The 19,708-nt window shown below is 33.0% G+C and overlaps 1 protein-coding gene across 1 annotated transcript; it reads right to left on the reverse strand.

Annotated features, from left to right (window-relative positions):
• Positions 1-4,963: 4,963 nt before the first annotated feature.
• On the reverse strand, positions 4,964-7,069 carry LOC123555366 (uncharacterized). Its single transcript, XM_045346011.2, has 4 exons — positions 6,853-7,069; positions 6,455-6,587; positions 5,750-5,882; positions 4,964-5,462 (listed from the first exon to the last, which is right to left on the reverse strand). The coding sequence occupies exons 1-4, from the start codon at positions 6,919-6,921 to the stop codon at positions 5,213-5,215; spliced, it is 585 nt and encodes a 194-aa protein (XP_045201946.2). The 5' UTR covers positions 6,922-7,069; the 3' UTR covers positions 4,964-5,212.
• Between the last annotated feature and the right edge of the window lie 12,639 nt (positions 7,070-19,708).

Consider the following 19,708-nt stretch of genomic DNA (forward strand, 5'->3'; position numbering starts at 1 on the left):
GGCCACATCTATGACTCATCTTCATGAAACTTGGTCAGAATGTTTATCTTGATGACTCAAAAGCCAAATTTAACAGGTGAGCGATATAGGGTCATCATGACCTTCTTGTATAGAAAACCTATTAAATATGTGAGCAAATCATCCATCTCAACTGATTTCCTCACGTCCACTTGCCGTTATATAAAGCAAAAGCTAAATTCATCTCATATATTCATACGCTTAATTTTATCCCAGGAGACGAAATGCTTCAAAACAACTCTCTTTTGGAAACTTTTACAACAACCTAAATCAAACAATTGCTTCAATCTTTTTTGATCAGGACGAAATGCTCCTAATGTGTCTATATTGTTAAATGTGCATGGCAATTCCATTAGTGAAAACAGTGGTGCTTATTTATATTTCTATCAATCATAAGAATGAGACCTTTTCGCTTTATTTTAACTAATCGCTTGTGAGAATTGTAGAGACAATAAAATAAAGTAAATTTCATTTCAAAATGGCTCGATGTGATTTTCGGTCGAACAAAAATGAAGCTCAAGCTACTGACATTCTGCGGTTACCAACAGTTGGCGCGGTAGGACTAGAAATATAGTTAGTTTATGTACTAGTGAAATAAGTATCCTGACATTTGATGATGCCTATTCAAATCATAACTATGAGATCATTATGGTCCTTTCTCCTGAAATGCTCCTTTCATTTTTTTCTTGTTTGTTTGTTTGTATTTCAGTCATGTAATGGCGGGCAGTTAACCTAACAAGTGTTCCTGGATTTTGGACCAGTACAAACCTGTTCTCCGCAAGTTACTGCCAACTTCCCGACATGAATTATCAGAGGTGGAGGACGAATGGTTTCAGACAAAATCTCTTTTATCAAATCGTCACGGAGAACATACGCCCCACCCAGGGATTGAACTCGCGACCCCGCGATCCGTAGACCAACGCTCTCCCTACTGAGCTAAGCGGGCGGGCTTTTTTTCTTGAGAACATTTCATTTGACTATTGCATGAACGAAGGAACCTTTACAATATTTTCAGAAATACCGTAGTCATAGTAATAAGTACATAAAAGTTACATTTCAAACGTAGTATTAAATCTGCAGTATTAAATCTGCGTTAGATAATTTAAGTCACTGTTTGTATGTATTGATTTTACTTTCATTTTTTTTTTGGGAGGGAGGGGTCCGTGGGGAGGGGGAGGGGGGTACGAACCGTACTAAAGCATGTTACACATGCTTCAAAGATTTATATGAATTCTATGAGATACTGATTCTTACCTCCTAAAATCGTGTTATGATTCCTTAATAAAAAGTCGCATACATTACATGCAATCCAATACTTCCAAGATTATCGGCGATTGTTTCTCCTAAAGCCCCATTCGAAAGAGTGTGAACAGTGTCGCAAAATATTCGTCCCTAACACAACATTTCAAAAATAAAAATCATGTTTTAACAGCACGTGAATTGCCTTGTTACAAATCTAATACACGATTTTTCTCTTCTTTATATATATTCTGGTCAAGTGATAAGATAGTTTTATACAAGAATATAATCACACACTATTTATTTATTGCCAATGTGTTGTTTTTAATTTTCTTTTACAACTTAACTTAATACAGTTTGTAAGAATATCCTTAGGAATCACAGAACGTTTCCAATAAAACTAATAGCAGACCGTGTTTGATTTAATTAGATAGAAATACAATAACTTGGTCGTTGCGCCGTTGTGTAAAAGAAGTCTGCATCATTTACAAATTTGTAAGAAAATTGAACATGTTTATATCAGACCGGGCACGAACAATCTGGTAATGTGCGATCTGAATTATGATTTTATAAACTTATGATTTGTTATTTATTACATAAATTGGTTATACATGATCTCTTCTATAATAAAATTCGGATTTTTTGCGAAAGCAGTTTTGTTAGATGTCATATTTACCTCGACGATAAAGTTTAGTAATAAGCCAGGTCAAACACAAATATAAAAAAACTTGTGTTTTAATTACAATATTATTTATTGGTTGGCTTTAAATAGGGAGCAAAATAAGTTTTTTTTATAACAATCAATTTTTCTATGTACTTTGGATGTAATATAATTACAAAAACTCTGTATAGTTTGAATTGGGCCGGAAATGTCATGGTAAGTCTCAGCAGGATTTATCTTTCAAAACGTCATAACAGGCACTTTAACGTTTTAACACCAGCATGCATATATAACTCCACGTAAATGAATACTCGAAGAAGTATCAGTCCGTGAATTTAACATCTCAGTATGTGATCCCGTCATTAAACTTTGATGTATACTCTAGTACATATGCTAGTTATTGCTTTTGTATCATTTATCAGATTTGTACCTTAGTATAAGTCAATTCTGTTGAACCGTAGAAAAAAGTTATAAGCTCTAAAACATACTGGATGATTGTAGCTATAAAACAAACGAACAGAAATTCAATGTATGTATTTGGAACGAATTCCAATCTTATTGTCAAATAGATTCATTTTTAACTTGTGCAGGAAATGGATAAGATTATTTATCAAGCACAAGGTTACTAATTGACTGTCACTTAAACGTCAAAGCCTGCACCGACTTGACAGTTATAATAATATTAAAACTAGCCACCTATACCTATACGTATACAGAATGACTTTCAACTGCTGACTGTTTGGCGTAGCTTGTATTGAAATGAACTTACGTTTTATAGATGAGCTAATGTCACGTTTTCAATATAGCTAGAACACAAGATTAAAGTATTTCACTTACGATTTTGGAAGATCTTTTCAATGTCATTTTTGTCTTTCAGTCAAATTGTGAGGATTTGTAGTTACGTACAAATCAATATGTTAAGTACCTAAACATCTGTATAACTTCTTCTAGGGCAGTAATAAAATAGCTTTTAAGTATCGATCGGAAGAAATAAAGTGCCAACAATATCTTCACTTCCTAAAGTCGGAAGCACGAAAAAGGCAAGCACATTTAATTGTCAACACAGACATAAACTTTCACCGATAAAGAGGACGTAAATTGCTAGTCCAGCTAATATCAACCTGAAGAATAAACATCTCGATGAACGGGATTCATGTAATCAAAACGCAATGCTTCATTCTCTCAGAGTGTGTGAGTACTTATTAACTTAAGGCTTGACTGAACGTTCTTCAGCCCCTCGTGCATGCTGTATGTAATGCATTGGAGTTTGGAGCGAATATGATCTCTTAAATCTGTGATTACTTCAAAAGCTTGAGACTTGACCAAAGCATCAGCAACCACTCTTGTGCGCTGTATACAGTGCATTTGGTTCGATCTCACTTGAGTTTTGGATTTGCATTAAGAGGTGTCTTTACAAACCGAATGTCGTAATGAATTCTAATTCGAGCTTTTGAATACAGAACAGCTTTTGAGTAAGAGGTGAAAGAAGTTTATCGGGTATAGTCGTGACTCATCGTCCGTTATTGGATTAATGTACAAGTATCGTTTTCTTGTAATGTATACAATCGCGAATTGTCATCCATTTAAACACTTTATTAGTTCACTGTTGCAATTTCCCTTGATAGTACAGTAATAGACTAAGCAAAGCAGAATGTAAGCACTGAAGAAGAAAATTCACACCTATACGTAACTTAAGGTAGTGTTTGGTTAAGTTATGACTTTTTACTGTGTACTAGACTTGTGTTTTGCAACTTAATGTATTGGCAATTGGAACACCTAATATTTGCTGTCATCTATAATGTGAAGACATTATAAAGGAATATAATAAATTCTTTGGAAGCATAGAACAGAACTAAGCAAAAATAAACAGACTCGGTTTGCTTGAATCTTTTCATGAGAGGTATTGAAATGTGCAACACCTCTCGCGGCCCCTAGCACCGGCTGAAGCGGAACTGTATTATCCATAAACATTGAATTGACTCCATGTTCCAATAGGACCAGAAAATATAACACTGAATCCAAGTACAGGGAGATATTTTTACTTCAGGGGTTTGATAACTTCAGTGTATGTAGAGCCAGTTGTTGTCAATGTATAACCGTCAGCCAACATTCATTTAGATGAGCTGTAAAATTAAAGAAAATGGAAACTCCACAGGTCGCTCAACACGACAAAATCGAAAATGTTGCAGGCTCGGTTTGATTGAGCCCTGCTCATGGAAACAGTTACATATTAAATGAAAACTTTCATTATTTTCTATGTAGCAGGCACAAAATCGTCTCAGTTTCAGGTCAAAATTCGTCAGAACTAGATATAACTCTGGTAATACTATACAATACAAATGTGGCAACACAATTCCTTAACCGTGCTCATGAAGTTAGGTCGGCCTTGCCAAAGTACGTCTAACACTAGCATAATTGAATGTATTCTAGTGGTAATAACATTAATACATGTACTAACAGCATTTAGTACATGTGGGACTCAAAATTAATTTTATGTCTCTTTTTGGAGTTCGTTATTTAAATGGAATTATATTTTTTTTAAATCCTGGAGGAGTCGTTTAATGTAAACATAATAGGAAGTCATAATATCGTATGATGGCTGGTTTATGCGAAAGAAACAGATAGGTTTCTAATAATTCGTCCAGTCAATCAATCCAGTTTATTAACTGATAAACCTAGTAAAATCATTAAAATGTAATGGAGATATTAATGATATTGTTAATTATAATCAATGTTCTAATAAAGACAAAGACATATGTGTATCATGTTATGAAACACCTAGACAGATGTTGATTTTTTTCACGCATTGTTCGTTTGTTTCAATGATGGTTTAACGTAGAACAAAGTCAGAAGTTTTATCATTTCAACAAAACAGAGAATGGGATTACTTGTACCGTACTGAGACGACAATATCTTCCGAGGACACTCTCTTCAAGAATGTTTAATACCCTGTCTTCCGTTTAAGCCGTTCCGCTTTATTGTGTGAGCAAGGCAAAATCAACATTTTCTCTATAGAACAGAGTACCCTTTGTGCAGTGTTTCGGAAATGGGATACAAAACAAGAATGGAATTGTATGCATTCATAAATTCCAGCTGCAGCATATATCCAAGTATATAAGTAAAACAAAACAATAAATAGCAACTTAGTAGTCTTGCTTATAAACGTTACAATGAAATAAACTGTCATGCGAGTATATAGCCTCAGAAAAAAGTTGTTTTTTTCTTCGTATATGAATACTTTAAAGCAATGCACATTTCATAACTGCAACCATTCTCTAGTATCTTGTAATACCTTTACTCAGATTGTTTTGTTTCACTACTTAGACAAGTCAGACGGCGACATTTCCCGATAACAAGTTCTACTAAAAACACACAAAAACTAAGTAATGCGCCGCCAGCAGCCACATAGAAAGCACTTTGAACATCAATAATAGATATAGGCTTTGCTTCAGCTACTATAGAACCAGCACAGATTGCCTTGGACTTTGGCCACCATTTTCTCTTCCACACTTGCAGTAGTCCGGACTCGTGGATAGCCAGCATCCTGAAACGAATTATTTCAGTAAAATCAGTCATACTTTTGATCAGTTATCATCTGTGCAGTATGATGGCACACTAAATTATGAGACTACTTAAGATTTTGTTGATGTAATATTTTACTATTGTAACTGCAGTTTGCCAATCATTATTTGATATTTTGTCTCTAGTATTTTTTGTTTTGATGTCTGATACAAAAAGTGATAGCAGTAATTAATGTTAGCGCGTAGTCAAAATATATATATAAGACAAAAAATGCTACATGTAAATTGCTGGTTTTACATCTGCACATACTGTTTTGTAAAAAGTTGCACATGCGGTGAATTATTAGTAAATCCAAACGCATATCTTAAGGGTAGAAATTTATCTTTAATCATCATCAGATCGCAATCCTTCGCCATCTCAATCTCCATAACTACCGCGTCTCCTGAAAATAACGAATAGCACAGTTACAACCTATTATAATATATTCAAGGATCTCTGTCGAGATTTGCTTCGCAGTATCATAGGAATAAATTCATAATTTTAATTAAAGACATTAATATGACCTCGTTTTCTATCTATGTGTAGGTTAAAAGCACGCTGAGGGCTTGCTAAATCATTTTGATGCAGTCCGTGATATAAACGGTTCATACAAAATTAATGACGAGCGTCTGTGTTTAGTTATTTAACATCTAATTGCAAAATATGTAGGATTGCAAGAGACCTGTACAAATATCTGAAGATACTTTAAACAAGGAACATATTTTACTAGTTCAATTATATCTAGATAACGGAATTCGATGTACCGCCTTACATTAATTGCAGCATTAACAATAATGTCTTGTTTTTCATATTACCTTCCGATAATGTGTAATAAATAGTCATAGATATCCTAGTACAAGGTAAATATCACATTGTTTGCAATATAGATTATCACTGTATTTTTACACAAGTAAACAAGGACAGCTGCATATTCAACAATATGGCATGTACTTCATCACAACAAAAACAGTTTACCTATCCAACCGTAACTTCCCTTTTTAACATTTGCCATTTGTACGTCAAAGTCGGTGGCCAGTACAGTTGGGTCTGTACTACTAAATTCCTTTATTGCGTCACCAACTCTTCTGAACTCCGGGCGTTTGGAAGTCTACCGGAAAATATATATTGTTAATCAGATATTTTGTGTTAAGGAATTAAAGTACTGTTTAAAGTACATAAGCTATGCTATTGTAGAATTTACGGTTCCAAGAGAAAGTGACTAATTACAGTAATGCATAAATCCCGTGCTGCAATTGTAAGATTGTTACCCACACACTTTATATCAGTGAATGTAGGACAACTTTTTTCTATTCAAAACAAATTATTTTAAAATCTGTTATAAAATATTAAGAAATGTAACTTTATCAGTATACTTCAAAAACGTGTTCTCGATTCGTTCCTCCTTGCAAGCCCCACCGGTATGTTCCTTTTAAATCTGCCATTTCATTCAATGTTTCAAACGGAGGTTTATCCTTTGTTACAGTCAGGAAAGCGATGAGATTTCCACAGTATGTCCCAACAATGACAATAGCAAATAACCACCATGAACAAATCAAAGTTCTTCCGGCGACAGTCCTAGGTAAGTGAACACTGCCTGAAATAAATTACTTTTAATCATATATAAATAAAGCAATGAAAGTAAACCACTGTTTAGAATTAAAATAAATGGTTTACTACAAATTAACAAAATATGTGCTAGTGATAGTATTGTCTAAATATTTACGTTTTATAATTCTGTATAAAGTAAAAATGTAAAAATGATATCATTCTATAAATACTTTATATTACATGTACAATGATTACAGTTAGTTAACAATATATTCCGGAAATAATACACACTGAAAGATTTGCTATATTTAAAACTCTTAAACTTGAAGATAAATAGTAAAACATTTTTTGTTTCTTTCTATCTTTCTATGGAATGCCAAGCTTTTATATCTTTCTTTTACGGTTTCAGATTCCTATGTTAATAGAAATATATTGTTGTATTTAAATTCCATTTTGTGGTTTTCCCATACGTCAAAGAATCTCCGGGTGAATACATTCAACAAAAGCGACTGTAAATAATAGTTCCGAGATTTTGGTAAGATAATTTAGTTTATACTAATTTGTTTTAGCTCGATTGTGATGAAAGCTTCAAGCTTATTGGAACCACTCTCGAGTCCGCTTCCTGGAAAAACCAGTACTGGTGTCTTATGAAAAGTCATGGTCGTGACCCCAGTGGGGCTCGAACCCACGACCCCTGGATTGAGCGGCCGACACCTTATCCACTAGACCACCGCTCCCGTAAGATAATTTGACCGTAACTTGTATGTTTTGACTATTTCTTACCGTAACGAAAAAATTAATTGTTCTGTCGAAAGTAGCATTACCATAAACCGACTGACCGAGCACAGTTATTTATAAAGTCTGATGCACTGTGGCTCAGTTTTATAACATATCCTGAATTAAAAGCGACTGTACGTATATTGCTACATGTATCTTGTAATTCAAAACCACCTCAAATTATTTACTTCTTTTGCACTACTTTGCCATTGCATTGCCAAACGAAATGTTCAAGAAGTAGTTCGTTGAACACAGGCCTGTCACAATCATGCCTCCACTTATGACAAGGAGCATTATTTCATTACTATTTGAAACAGCACGATGTGTGGCCGACTCCTCAAATAACTAACCAGACCTAGTTCCGGCAAACCTTTTCTCTTAAAAGCGTTTAAACCACATGGGGAAAATTGCTCTTTGTGATTTTTTATTATTTTCCCCTAAAAATTCAAGCCCAAAATATTTTTTTATACCTTTAAAAATAAACAAAATAACACCAAACCAAAAAAACCCATTTTTAGTATTTAAGTTTTTTGCTACAAACCAAGTTGTTTTTTTTCCGTAAAAAAAAAAAATTAATGATAGGGCCTTTTGATCTTTTCGACATTTAAATAAAAAAACAGATAAAAACAATCCCCTTTAAAAAATTTGAAATTTCCCTTTTTAGAAAAAAATTAAAGTACCCAATTTGATATTTTGAAAATTTCTTTAAAAGCGTAAAACCCCCGGTAATCCCCCGATTAAAACTGGGATTTTTAAACCCAAAAAAAAACCCTTACTTTAAGTTTTGATTTAACGGGGGGGGTTTTTTTTTAAAGTCCGATTCTGAAAGCTTCTTTTTTTTCATTTAAAATAAAACCCATGCAAACTCGCGTGAAGAGCCAGCAAAAATATATTAAACCGCGTTTTTTTACAGAAAATAAAGGTTTTTGTCTTTCTATCCCAAAAATGGATGTAAATTTTTTTAAAAAACCTGCTCCCCTTGGGAAATTGTTCCCAAAACATTTAGTGATTTACGGGGAGAAAACTAAAAGAACTGAGATGGCGGCCCCAAAACTGGTTTTTTCTATCTTAGAAAATTCTCAAGGTTTTCTGTAGTTCTAATATAGCATAACATAATTATCATTTTAAATGACATAAGATTTTAATAGCGGCGTAGCGATCCTCCAAACCTTTGAAAAAACACTGTAATTTAAAAGCGCATAATTAACCCTTTTAAATTTTCGAAATTAAAATCAAAAGCAACCCAATAAATTGTTTTGTTTTTTACACTTAAAATTGAAAAAAAAATTATTGATATTTTTTTTTTTTAAAAAAAGAAAGTTTAAGCCTTTAAAAAAAACCCTCACTGTTTACAAAAAACAGGGACGCCGGCGTCTGCCCACCGGTCAAATTTGGCCCTTTCGGGTTTCAAAAAATAGAAAATACAAGGTTTTTTTTAAAACACGATCCTCCTATTTTTACAATTGAGTCTACAATCCTTTAAATACCTTTGACAGAAATTGCACCATACATGTCCCCGACGAGTGAGAAAATGACTAAAATTCTTTTTCTGTTGTTTCCCCTTGTGCCTCTTCAAACGATTTATAAGGATTATATCTGTTTAAAAAAGAAAAAAGGGGTTTTTAAAAAATTAAAAAATTTTAAAAATCACATGCCGGCTACAAATGGAGCAAAAATTTTGCACAGCCAAAACCGAAATTTTTTAAGGAAAAACAGAAAAACGTTACAACATTGGGAATTGATGATAAAGATTTATTTTCCCGATTTAAAGAGAAGATTAAATTGAAAACAAAAATTTGCCTAAGCTCGCGCCCCAATTTGGAACCCGGGACTTTCAGCCTGAAAATTTTAAAGGAAATAGGTGAAATAGTGTGCCCCGATAAAAATTTTTGGATCCCCCGGCACAGAAATCGGACCGGGGACAAAAAAAAAAATATCCCAAAACCCCCCCCCTAAAAAATAAAACCCCATTGTTTTTTCACCCAAATGATTCAAAAATAAAAAAATATGCAGTGAAATATGAGTCCACTTAAAAAAGACACAATGTCTGCAGGCTAGAATCTCGAGATTCGAGCCTGCGAGAAATTGGGTTAAACTTCCCGGGCCCTTTTGGTGAAACAAATTCCTAAAAATTTAAACCCAAACTATCTATCATTTTTTTCACGTTTATTTTTAAATTTTAAAAAACATGAAAACCGACCCCAAGCCTCTAGCCCACCCCCCTTTCTGAAATTTTTATCAAAAACGAGTCCCTTTTTCTGCGGAAAAAAAAAGTTCCGGGTTATTGAAAATGTGGAAAAAAACAAACGGAACGAAACCGGACAAAAAATATGTTTTCCAGCCTAGCACGGGCCCAAATCACTTCCCCAAAATAACAAGTATTACTAAAAATGAAAAATTTGGCCACTCACCACCGTCAGTGGGGAAACTCTAAAAACCGATATTTACTTTTTTATTTCTTCCTCGGTTTTTCCCAGTTGAAACCCTCCCGCCTTTAAAAAACCGATATAAATTAATATCCAAAACTTTGCGGTTCTTTTTTAAAGTGTGCGCAAATTCCAAAACCCCAAAATTTGATTTTAAAAATCCCAAAGGGAATTTTTTTTAAAAGGGCTTAGCATTCAATTGAAAACTGTCGCCAAATCGCGTTTTGAGTGCAATTTCGCAATTGTGAGTGGCCCTGTTTTTTTTTTAAGTTAATTTTTTTTATTAATTTTCATGACTGTGAGCCGTACCGGCTGACAACCATATTTAGTCTTTTTTTAACGTACCGATTCGTTTGGGCCGAAATTTTTATCTACCGGGGATTGCAGCGGGAAAGGGCACTCTTTCCTGATAAAAATTTCATGACCCAATTTGTAACAAAATGAAAAAGGTGAAATAGGATGGGTTTTTTTGCCCAAATTTTTTAAAGAAAATTTAAATTTCAAAAAGGGCCCGGGAAGGAACCCACGCTCCCCGGCTCAATCTCATTTTTGCCTACATTAGACAAAAGTATCTTTTTAAAAGGGATAATATTTCACCAAAATTTTTCATTTTGGACTCAGCATTTTTTTGGCCGTTTACTTGTGCCTGTGTTTTGTAGATATTAAGAAAAATGCATATGCCAAAGACCCCAAGTTTAATATCAACAATACAAACGCTTTTTATTCCATTTTTAATTTTAAAAAAAATATAAAAGAGAAGAAAGGAAAAGTAGTATATATAAAAAAGAGAAGTGGGAAAAGTATTTTTTAGAATTTTGCAACAGTTCAGTTTTAAAACTACCAACATTTTACTTTCCGGGAGAGCCAAAATCAGTGAAGCGCCCGGGAAAAAAAATTTCCCAAATTTGTCATCAAAACTTTCCATTGTAATGGATCAACAAGGGTTCTCCACTTCCCGGTGGTTGGGTCAGGTTTTTTAAGGAGGACAGAAGTATAACCATAGAAAAATGGGAACATAAAATCCATTACCAATTCCCTTTCCTTCTGGATGGTAGTGTCTGCAGCCACTATATCAACTTCCTGCAGAGAAACAAATACAATGTATAATCGACCACAACAGCGCCCTTTTTAAAGGGTAGCCCTTACATTTTTTAAAAGGAAACTAAAAAAAAATTTGTTATTTTTAGGGGGAAAATTTTTTTTATGTCGTTTTGTGAAACCCGTAAAATTTTTACCTTTTTTCCCTTTTTTTTCTTTAAACAGGGATTTTTTTGGTTAATGTCATCCTCGAAAAAATTTTTCCCAACGAAAAGAGAACAAGAGATCAAAAATCCTATCTTTTTTTTCTTTAAAGTTAAAACGGGGAAAACCCCGGAAAAGGGGCTCGGCAAAAACCCCGGGACTTTTTATGCCCAAAAAATTTAAATTTAAATTTCACAAATTTATTTTCTTTAAATTTTCGTTTAAGCAAAATGTGAAAGGGCATTGTTTTTTTTTTTTGCAAGTGGGAGATAATTTAACAGTTGCCTCAATGAAACACATAAACCATAAAATTTTTAAAATGAAGAAAAAAAGGGGTTTTCAAGTACAAAAAAAAAAAATACAAAGTTAAAGTCAAATTTAATCCCAATTTGGATGAACATAACTATCAACAAAACACTTTTTACAAGTGGAAAAAAAAAGAAAACATATTCGGGTACTAAAAAATTTAAAAGGAAAATATACGGGTACTTGTTACCTCCCTTTGTAGCGGGCCAACCCTTCCTTTAAAAAGTTTTTTTTTTGGCAATGTCCCCCCCCAATTTTTGGTCGGGCGGTTCGGTTAAGAAAAACTGTATTAAAAAAGCATATCCCTTTTAGAGTTATCCCCAAATTATTTTACATCAATTAGAAAAGGGAAATGCATATCTTGATAAAATAAAAAGGGGGCAAGCAAAACAAAATGTTTATGAAATTTAGTTATTCTTGAAAAATACGTTTTTGTACCTTTTGTGAAACAAACTAGAAGCACGGACAAAAAGAAAAACCGGACCCAATTCAAATATAACCAGGGGGTAAAAACTAACAGAAGAATAAAACACCGGATCAGTTTTTTTTTTTTTTGTTTTTTTAAGGAGGTTCCGGGCTTTTGGGTAAAAAATTTCCAAAAAATAGAATTTGTTCAAATTTTGTATATGATGTCATGTTAGAAAAAAATTTTATGAAAAAATCAAAGGTCCCCCAGGGCTTGTACGGGTTTATTTTTGCCCTTGAATAAGCAAATTTGAACCCAAAATTTTCAGTTTTAAGGGCATTTAACTTTTAAAACATGAAACTGGCATATAAAAAATTGAACAAAATTCTTTTTTGGGAAAATTTTTTTGCCCCACCCTCCATAAAAGAAACTGCAGCAAGTGTTTTTAAAAAATGTTCTAGAAATCAAAAAAATTCACCCAAACACGTTTTTGTGTCTAGGGAAAAATTTTAAAGTGTTCTGGCTAGCCTGTTAAAAAACCATAAAAATTTCCCCCTAGGTTTCAGTTCCGTTCACTTTCAGTTTTGATTAAAAAAGGTGCAAAAAAAAAAAATTTAAAAAACAGATAAAGAAAATAGTTCTTTAAAAGATTTTTTTTAAAAAATCAAAGCTAGATATTTGGTTTCAATAACTTTTTACACGTCGGGAAACTGGGAACATTTTCTTTAAAACTTCATTTTAAAAAAATTTTTCTTAAATTTTTTTTAAAAATGAACACATCACAACCCTGGGTTTATAATTTTTAAATAAATGTATTTTTAAAACCTTTAAACTGTCTGTTTTAAACTTAAAAAAAAAAATTTCCATTTTTAATGAAAACAAAATTAAAAGAAAACCTAAAAACCAAATTAAAATTTTTTTCCCTACTAACTGCTTTATAAATACTGACAAAGGTATTAAATTTTACCCGCCCCTTTTATGTCATGAAAAAAAGAAAAAAACAATTCTGGCCCCCTTTTAAGAACGACTTTAAATTTGCTGCAAAGATAGCCCAAATTTTTAAAGAACTAAAAAGGTACCCCGTTTAAATGCAAAAACAGGCGTAGGAGCGAAAAATTCCCTTTGCGCAAAAAAATTTATAAAGATATGAAAAAATTTTAAAGCAGATTGTTAAAATGAAAGATAAACGATCCTAATAAATCGCCTCGCTTTCTAAAGTCCTGCTATATTTACTGTATAAAGGTCAAAAAAACAAAGCCAAAAAAAAAAGGGAAAACCCAAAAAAGAAACCCTTTTTTTGATTTTCATGTCTTAAAAAACAAACGGAAATTTATTTGGCCGAGTCATAAAAATTTTTTAAAACCCTCGGGGGGTTTTAACCCGGAAAAAAAACTAAGAATTGTTTCGCAATTTTTTCCCTTTAAAAATACACAGTACAAAAGGGGTTCTTTTTCTTTTCGATAAACAGACTCCAAGTAGACTCAAGGATGCTTTTTAATTGACCAAACCAAGAATTGTCTTTAATTTTTCCCAAACATTATTTTAAATTAAAACCCCTTTTTAATTCTAGAACGTTTTACCATACAGACATTTTAAAAAACCCAAACACATTTTACTTAAAAACAGTAACTAAGTACTGTACAATAACATAAGACCCAAAAACCCCAAACCCGAAAAAAATAAAATTTTTTGAAAATTTTGACAATATGGAGACCACTTTAAAAACGATAAAAGGGAAACAGAGCAATTTTACAAACAAATTTGAAAGGCATAATTACATCCCGGGTCGATATTAGAAACCCCCCCCTTCCTTTAAAAAAACCATACTTCGTTTTTAAACAAAGCGGGGTATATAACCACCCCCCCCCACCCCGTTTCCCACACTTAACCAATTTGCCCTAAACCCCCACGGCCTCCTTTCCCGTCCACATCAACGATCGATCCAGAACCTGCACTTTGGGATCTACTGCCCCCAAATTTCCCCTTTGCTTCTTTTACAGAAATCGAAAAATAAAAAAAAAAAAAAGAAAAAAAAAAAAATAGCTACATATTACCCAACACGGGGTAATTTATTTTAACGAAGTAATAGTGTTAAAAATTTAAAAATTTTCCCTTATAAAAATTTTTTTTTCATTTTTTGTTACTGCATCTCCCTCAAAATGTTCTTTTAAAAAGACCTATGTCCTTTTCAAACAAAAAAAACGGTCCAAAAGAAACCGCCCTTTGTGTCAAAATGTTTTATTTCAACGTCTTTTGTAGGTAAATTTTAAATTGTCGAAAAATGGACAAAACCAACAAATTTTTTCCTTCTGGCAGAATATTGGTGAGGAAGAAAAACTCGGTTTAATCTACTTAACTTAAACTGCAAAAAATTTTAAAAATTATAAATAAATTGGAACCCCAAAAATTTTTTATCATGAAATTTTACCTGCTTAGAGGGTTTATTTAAAATGCCTCAAAATTTCCATTTTTTTTTCGAAACGTTGTCAGCATCTTCTATCTTCCCCCAATAAAAAAAATAATTTTTTTTTAAGCAGCGTTTTGCAAATTTCCCTTTGTATGCATAAAGCAAAAAGTATTTGAAAAAAAAGGTAAATGAAAGCATTAAATTTTAAAATTTTATTTAAAGATAATGCGTGTAAAACGAAAAAAAACGAAAGCCTTTTGTTAATGAATGGGGTTTAAAAAAAGGGGAAAAACTGTACCTTTGAATGGGGGTTTCGGGGGGGGGGGCCACCTGATTTTTAAATGAAATTAAAAGTCATCAATTTAAAAACAAAAAAGAAAAAGATAAAAAATTAATTATTACCAACACTGTCAAATTAAACCCCTTTCTAAAATGCGCTTTTTTAACGGTCGAAATGATGCACGCGCGATCCGCAAAACCCGAATTACCTGCAAAGGATAAGGGACATTTGTAAAAACATTTTTTTCTTATATTAGAGAAAAGGGCCATTTCATTTTAAAACGCATTTGAGAAGGGAAATATAAAATAAAAAATTAAGCCCTTCGCAGTCCTGGGTCAGAAACCTTTTTTAAAAGGTCCGTGCGTCCTCTTTCAATATCTTTTTTAAATGGGTCCTAAAAACATATTTTGACCGAAACAAAAGTAAAACTGTATAATTTTCCCACTTTTATTTTTCACTAAATAAAAACCTGAAAAAAAAAAAACATTCCCCTTTTTGTATTCATTTAACCATTTTAGGAAAATCTTCTTTTGGCTTTCCGGAAGGAAAATAACCCGATTTTTGCCCTGGGTCTTTGGGGCACAGCCCCTGAAAGGGGTTGCATGAACATCCAAAATTTTCAAAACTTGAAACAAGCCATCTTAAAAACTGTTTAAAGTAATGCCCTTCTTTTTTGGGGGTTCCCCTTTTTTCAATGCTTTTCGCCTTGTCAATTACAAAAGAATGAAATCACGATATTTCGAGAAAACGCAATTAAAAAAAACGAAAAAAATTTTAAACTTTCCCAAAAACCCTTTAAAGAAAAAAGGGAAACCTGAAGGGAAATTTTAAAAATTTTTCCCATAACCCAAATTTACTCGGGTAAAAATGTTTATTTTGGTAAAAATCAGAGTAAACACTGCCCTTAACTTAAAAACTCTATCACCGTAATATTTCGAAACAGGCTGCAAATCGAACCATTTTTAAATATAACAAAAAACAAAAATTAAATTTTTGAAAAGTTTTTTTATCATTAATCACAAAAAACAAAATTTTAAAATGTGAAATAAGGGTTTTTATCAAAATTTGGGTTTTGTATGTGATGATCTAAAAATAAAAACGATTCGGGTTTAACCCTTTTTGGTGGGATAAACCCCCCAACCGTGAATTATATTTTTAAAAGGTATACATCTAATTATTCACCTAAACGACTGACATATCAACAGTATTTCCTTTTATTTTTTTTTGCTTACAAAAACTTTTGAGTGTTTTTAAAACCCCTGAAACCTGCATGTAAAAACCGTTACAGAATATTGTATAACGTACTTAAAAGCATTTTTGAAATTTTTGTCAAAACTGTTTAATTTTTGGGCCCAAATGGGGTTTTTAAAAGACACGAAATTAAAAATTTTAATACGTTTTTAAATTTCAAATACATCATTTCAGTGATTAAAGGGAAAATCCATCTACAAACAAAAAAAAATCTGAAATAAGACCAACTTGTGTTATTTTCCCTTTTTTTCCCTACAAAAGTTTTTCCACCATTTTATGGTTTTCCCCTATAAATTTTGAATTTTTGGGACGTCCAAAAATGTAAAACTGCATAAGAGGGGTAATAAAATTTTTAAAAAAGACAAAATTTCAGTTTAAATCAAATTAAACACGTTTTAAAATTTTTAAACATTTTGAAGAAAAAACGGATTGTGAAATCAAGGGTTTCTTTTTTTTATAAAAAAGATAAAATTTCCCCTAGAAACTTTTCGTGAATCAACTTTAAAGGCAATCCCCTTGCGCAAGGAAATTCCCCTTTTCAGGGAAAATTTCAAATGACGACTACTTTAAAACGCCCCAAACTTTTTTTTAAAAAAAAACTTTTTGAGCTGACGTAGCGACCGATCAAAGTTTTTGAAATAAAAACCAAAAAATTTTATTGGCAATAAATTTGGGACGTAACCAAGATAGCTTAGAAAACTACGAACGAAACAAAGGCGTTTGGGAGAAAAATTAAACCCCTTTAAACAAATATTTGCTTTTAATGCCCCTGAACCCGCATTAAAATACTTTCCCACACTTAGGGGTTACCTAGATTGGCCGCCCAAAATATCGTTACTTTAAAGATCAAAGCAAGAAAAACCCCGGCAATAAAACAAAACAAAGCCGTAAACACAAAAATTCCTTTCCCTTCAGAAATTGCCCCAAAGAACAAAATTATTTGGTCACTTTTCTCAAAAGTTCTACGGGTTTTTGGGCCAATGTAAACCTTCCCCTAGCCCCAAAAAAATCAATGGGGGTCGCCTCCCTTTTTAAATTTTCAGCCTCCCTTTTAATTTTCCCGGGTCCTTTTGGCCAAGCGTTCTAAAGTTTTTTCGCCCGGGAAACTTTTTAACTATTCCAGGTCAGGGAACCTTTAAAACCTTTGACCTACGCCCTCAAAATTTAGAAAGGGGTCCTTTTGGGGAAACATAAACCCAACTTCACTTTTCAACTTTCATGATCCGGGCCCAAAGCTTCTTGATTAACATCCGGAAACCTTTTAATTTTTTGGGGGGTCACGTGACCTTGACCTTTGATCAACTGATGGGAAAAACCCCAAATGGGTTTTAAACTCTAGTCATGACCAGCCCCCTTTTCAATTTTAAAGACCCAAAGACCCAAGCTTCTTGAGTTATAAACCCGGAAACCGTTTAACAAATTGGGGTTTCTTTGTGACCTCAAAACCTTTGAACTACTGACCCAAAAATCAAAAAGGGCATCTGCGGTTATGACCAACCCCCAAACTTAAAAATTTACCCAAGATTCTAGGCCAAAGCGTTTTTGATTATCTTTTTGGGGTCACGGATTTACCCTACATCCCAAACGACCGACAGACCGACACATCTGCAAAACAATATACCCCCCCCTTTTTTCGAAGTGGGGGTGGGGGAGCAAATAAAAAAACTATCCTCACCACACGGAACAGCCTTCGAAAACCAATCTAACTTACAAAGCACAAGTAAAATTTAAATTGCCTTTTGAGGACGTGTGAAGATAAGTAGATAGAAACACTTGATGTTTAAAACTCCCCCCTCATCCAAAAGACACAATGACTTTAAAAAACCCCCTTTTTTGGGAAAAAAAGTAAAACAGCTTTGAACCCCCGAGCTCTAAAATGTTTAAAACAGTTTGCCCGATCAACAATCTCTAACCGTTTTTTTTTTTTACAGAATAAAGCTTAAAATTTTCTTCCTTTCCCCCCGCACAAAATTTTTTCAAAAAGAAGGTCACACCTAAAATTTCAGACAAAATTACATACCCCAGTGTACAAAGGAAACTTTTTCAATATTTTAGGGGTTATTATTTTTGGGAAAAAAACTATAGTGCAAGAAAGTAATCAAGAAATTTCCCCCTTTTTACTAACCAAAAGGTTTATGAAAAATTTTATTATTTTTCCTACTGAAATTTTAACGTGGTTTTTCAAATTTATTCCCCTTTGGAGCGAAACATGGGGTTGGTAAAATTCCCGGGTCCCTTCATTTGAAAAAGTTTGTTTAAACGTATAAAAAAGTAAAACTGAAATGCTTTTTTATTTTTATCCCCTCCTAAAAAAGGGTTTATCCCTATTTTCTTTTTGAAACACCTACACACATCGAACAACAATTTCTTCCCGTTTTCCCGAGGCAACCCCCCACTTTGGGAAACAGCTAAACCCTTTTAAAAAATACGCCGCTCACCCAAAAGTCCTCTTCATAAAACCCAAAACCCGTCCCCGACAAGGACGAACCTCCGACTCTCCGAAAATCGGGCAAGTGCCAAAATGAATAAGGCCATTATAACCCCAAACGTAAAAACTAATTTTAAAAGAAAAATTTCAAAATTTTAAAACCAAGTTCAAACTTCATGAAAGAGGGAAAAACCTGCCACCCTTCCCAAAAGCCCGTTTTTATCGCAAAGAGAACACTTGGTCCCCGTAGCTCAATCTGTACACAAAAAATTAAAAAAAAAGGTTAAACCCCTTTAGTTAAAACAAATTTTTTGCTAAATTTAATATGGTCAACTAAACAAAAGAAGCTTAAAATTTTCCCAAATTTTCGGACCTCCAACCTTTGGGAAGGTCCAAATTGCGTTTTCTTAAAGTACGTCTTCATCTGGTTTTTTTTAATGCTTTTTTTTACCTTTTTGGAAATTGTGTTTTTTTTAGTTAACTTTTCTATTGTGTTGGAAGGAAGGGAATTTTAAACTAAATGATTGTCTTAGTATGTAATTTACCGGCATTTTGAATCGTGTTGCAGCATTTATAGTTCTAAGGATATCAAAGACTTCCGTGTTGTTCAAGCAGTAAAAGGGTCCTTTACATAGTTTTGCTTCAACCACTGTACCCAAAAATCCCAAGGGCCAAATCCCAAAAATTTTTTTTTTATAACCTGCCTGCCCCTTAAAAAAAAAACAAATATCGTTAAACATCCCTGTTAAAAGTAAACATTCGTTTTTAAGATCCCCAAACAGCAAAAGTTTTCAGGTAAAAGTCCAAAATGGAACTTTATCTTTTAAATTAAAAATAACGCGCATGCGCCTTTTAAGGTTTGAAAAAAAAACCGATAAAAACTTTAGGATGAAAAAACTTAAATTCAATCCCCAATTTTATCAGTTTGGTTTCAACCAGCCTTTAATCAAATAAAAAAACAGTCTTTTAAACCTTTTCAATATAAAATGAAAAAAGGGTTCTAACCCCAACCCAATAAAGAATTCAATTTACAAAGACACTATCTGTCAATCTAAGGGGGGGCGATAAACCTTGGAAAATAACAAAAAATTTTTTAAAAGTAAATTTCGGAAATTTTGCACCCCCTTCGGCTAAAAAGCAAAATTTATAAATTTAATT

Source organism: Mercenaria mercenaria, chromosome 7, assembly GCF_021730395.1.
Source record: "Mercenaria mercenaria strain notata chromosome 7, MADL_Memer_1, whole genome shotgun sequence".
Lineage (NCBI taxonomy): Eukaryota > Metazoa > Mollusca > Bivalvia > Venerida > Veneridae > Mercenaria > Mercenaria mercenaria.

Coding starts and splice junctions, on each gene's coding strand:
- LOC123555366 (XM_045346011.2), bottom strand. CDS start 6,921: ATGGCAGATTTAAAAGGAACATACCGGTGGGGCTTGCAAGGAGGAACG. Junction 5,883..6,454: donor GGGAAGTTACGGTTGGATAG/GTAAACTGTTTT, acceptor CGTTATTTTCAG/GAGACGCGGTAGTTATGGAG. Junction 5,463..5,749: donor GTGCAACTTTTTACAAAACA/GTATGTGCAGAT, acceptor AATTCGTTTCAG/GATGCTGGCTATCCACGAGT.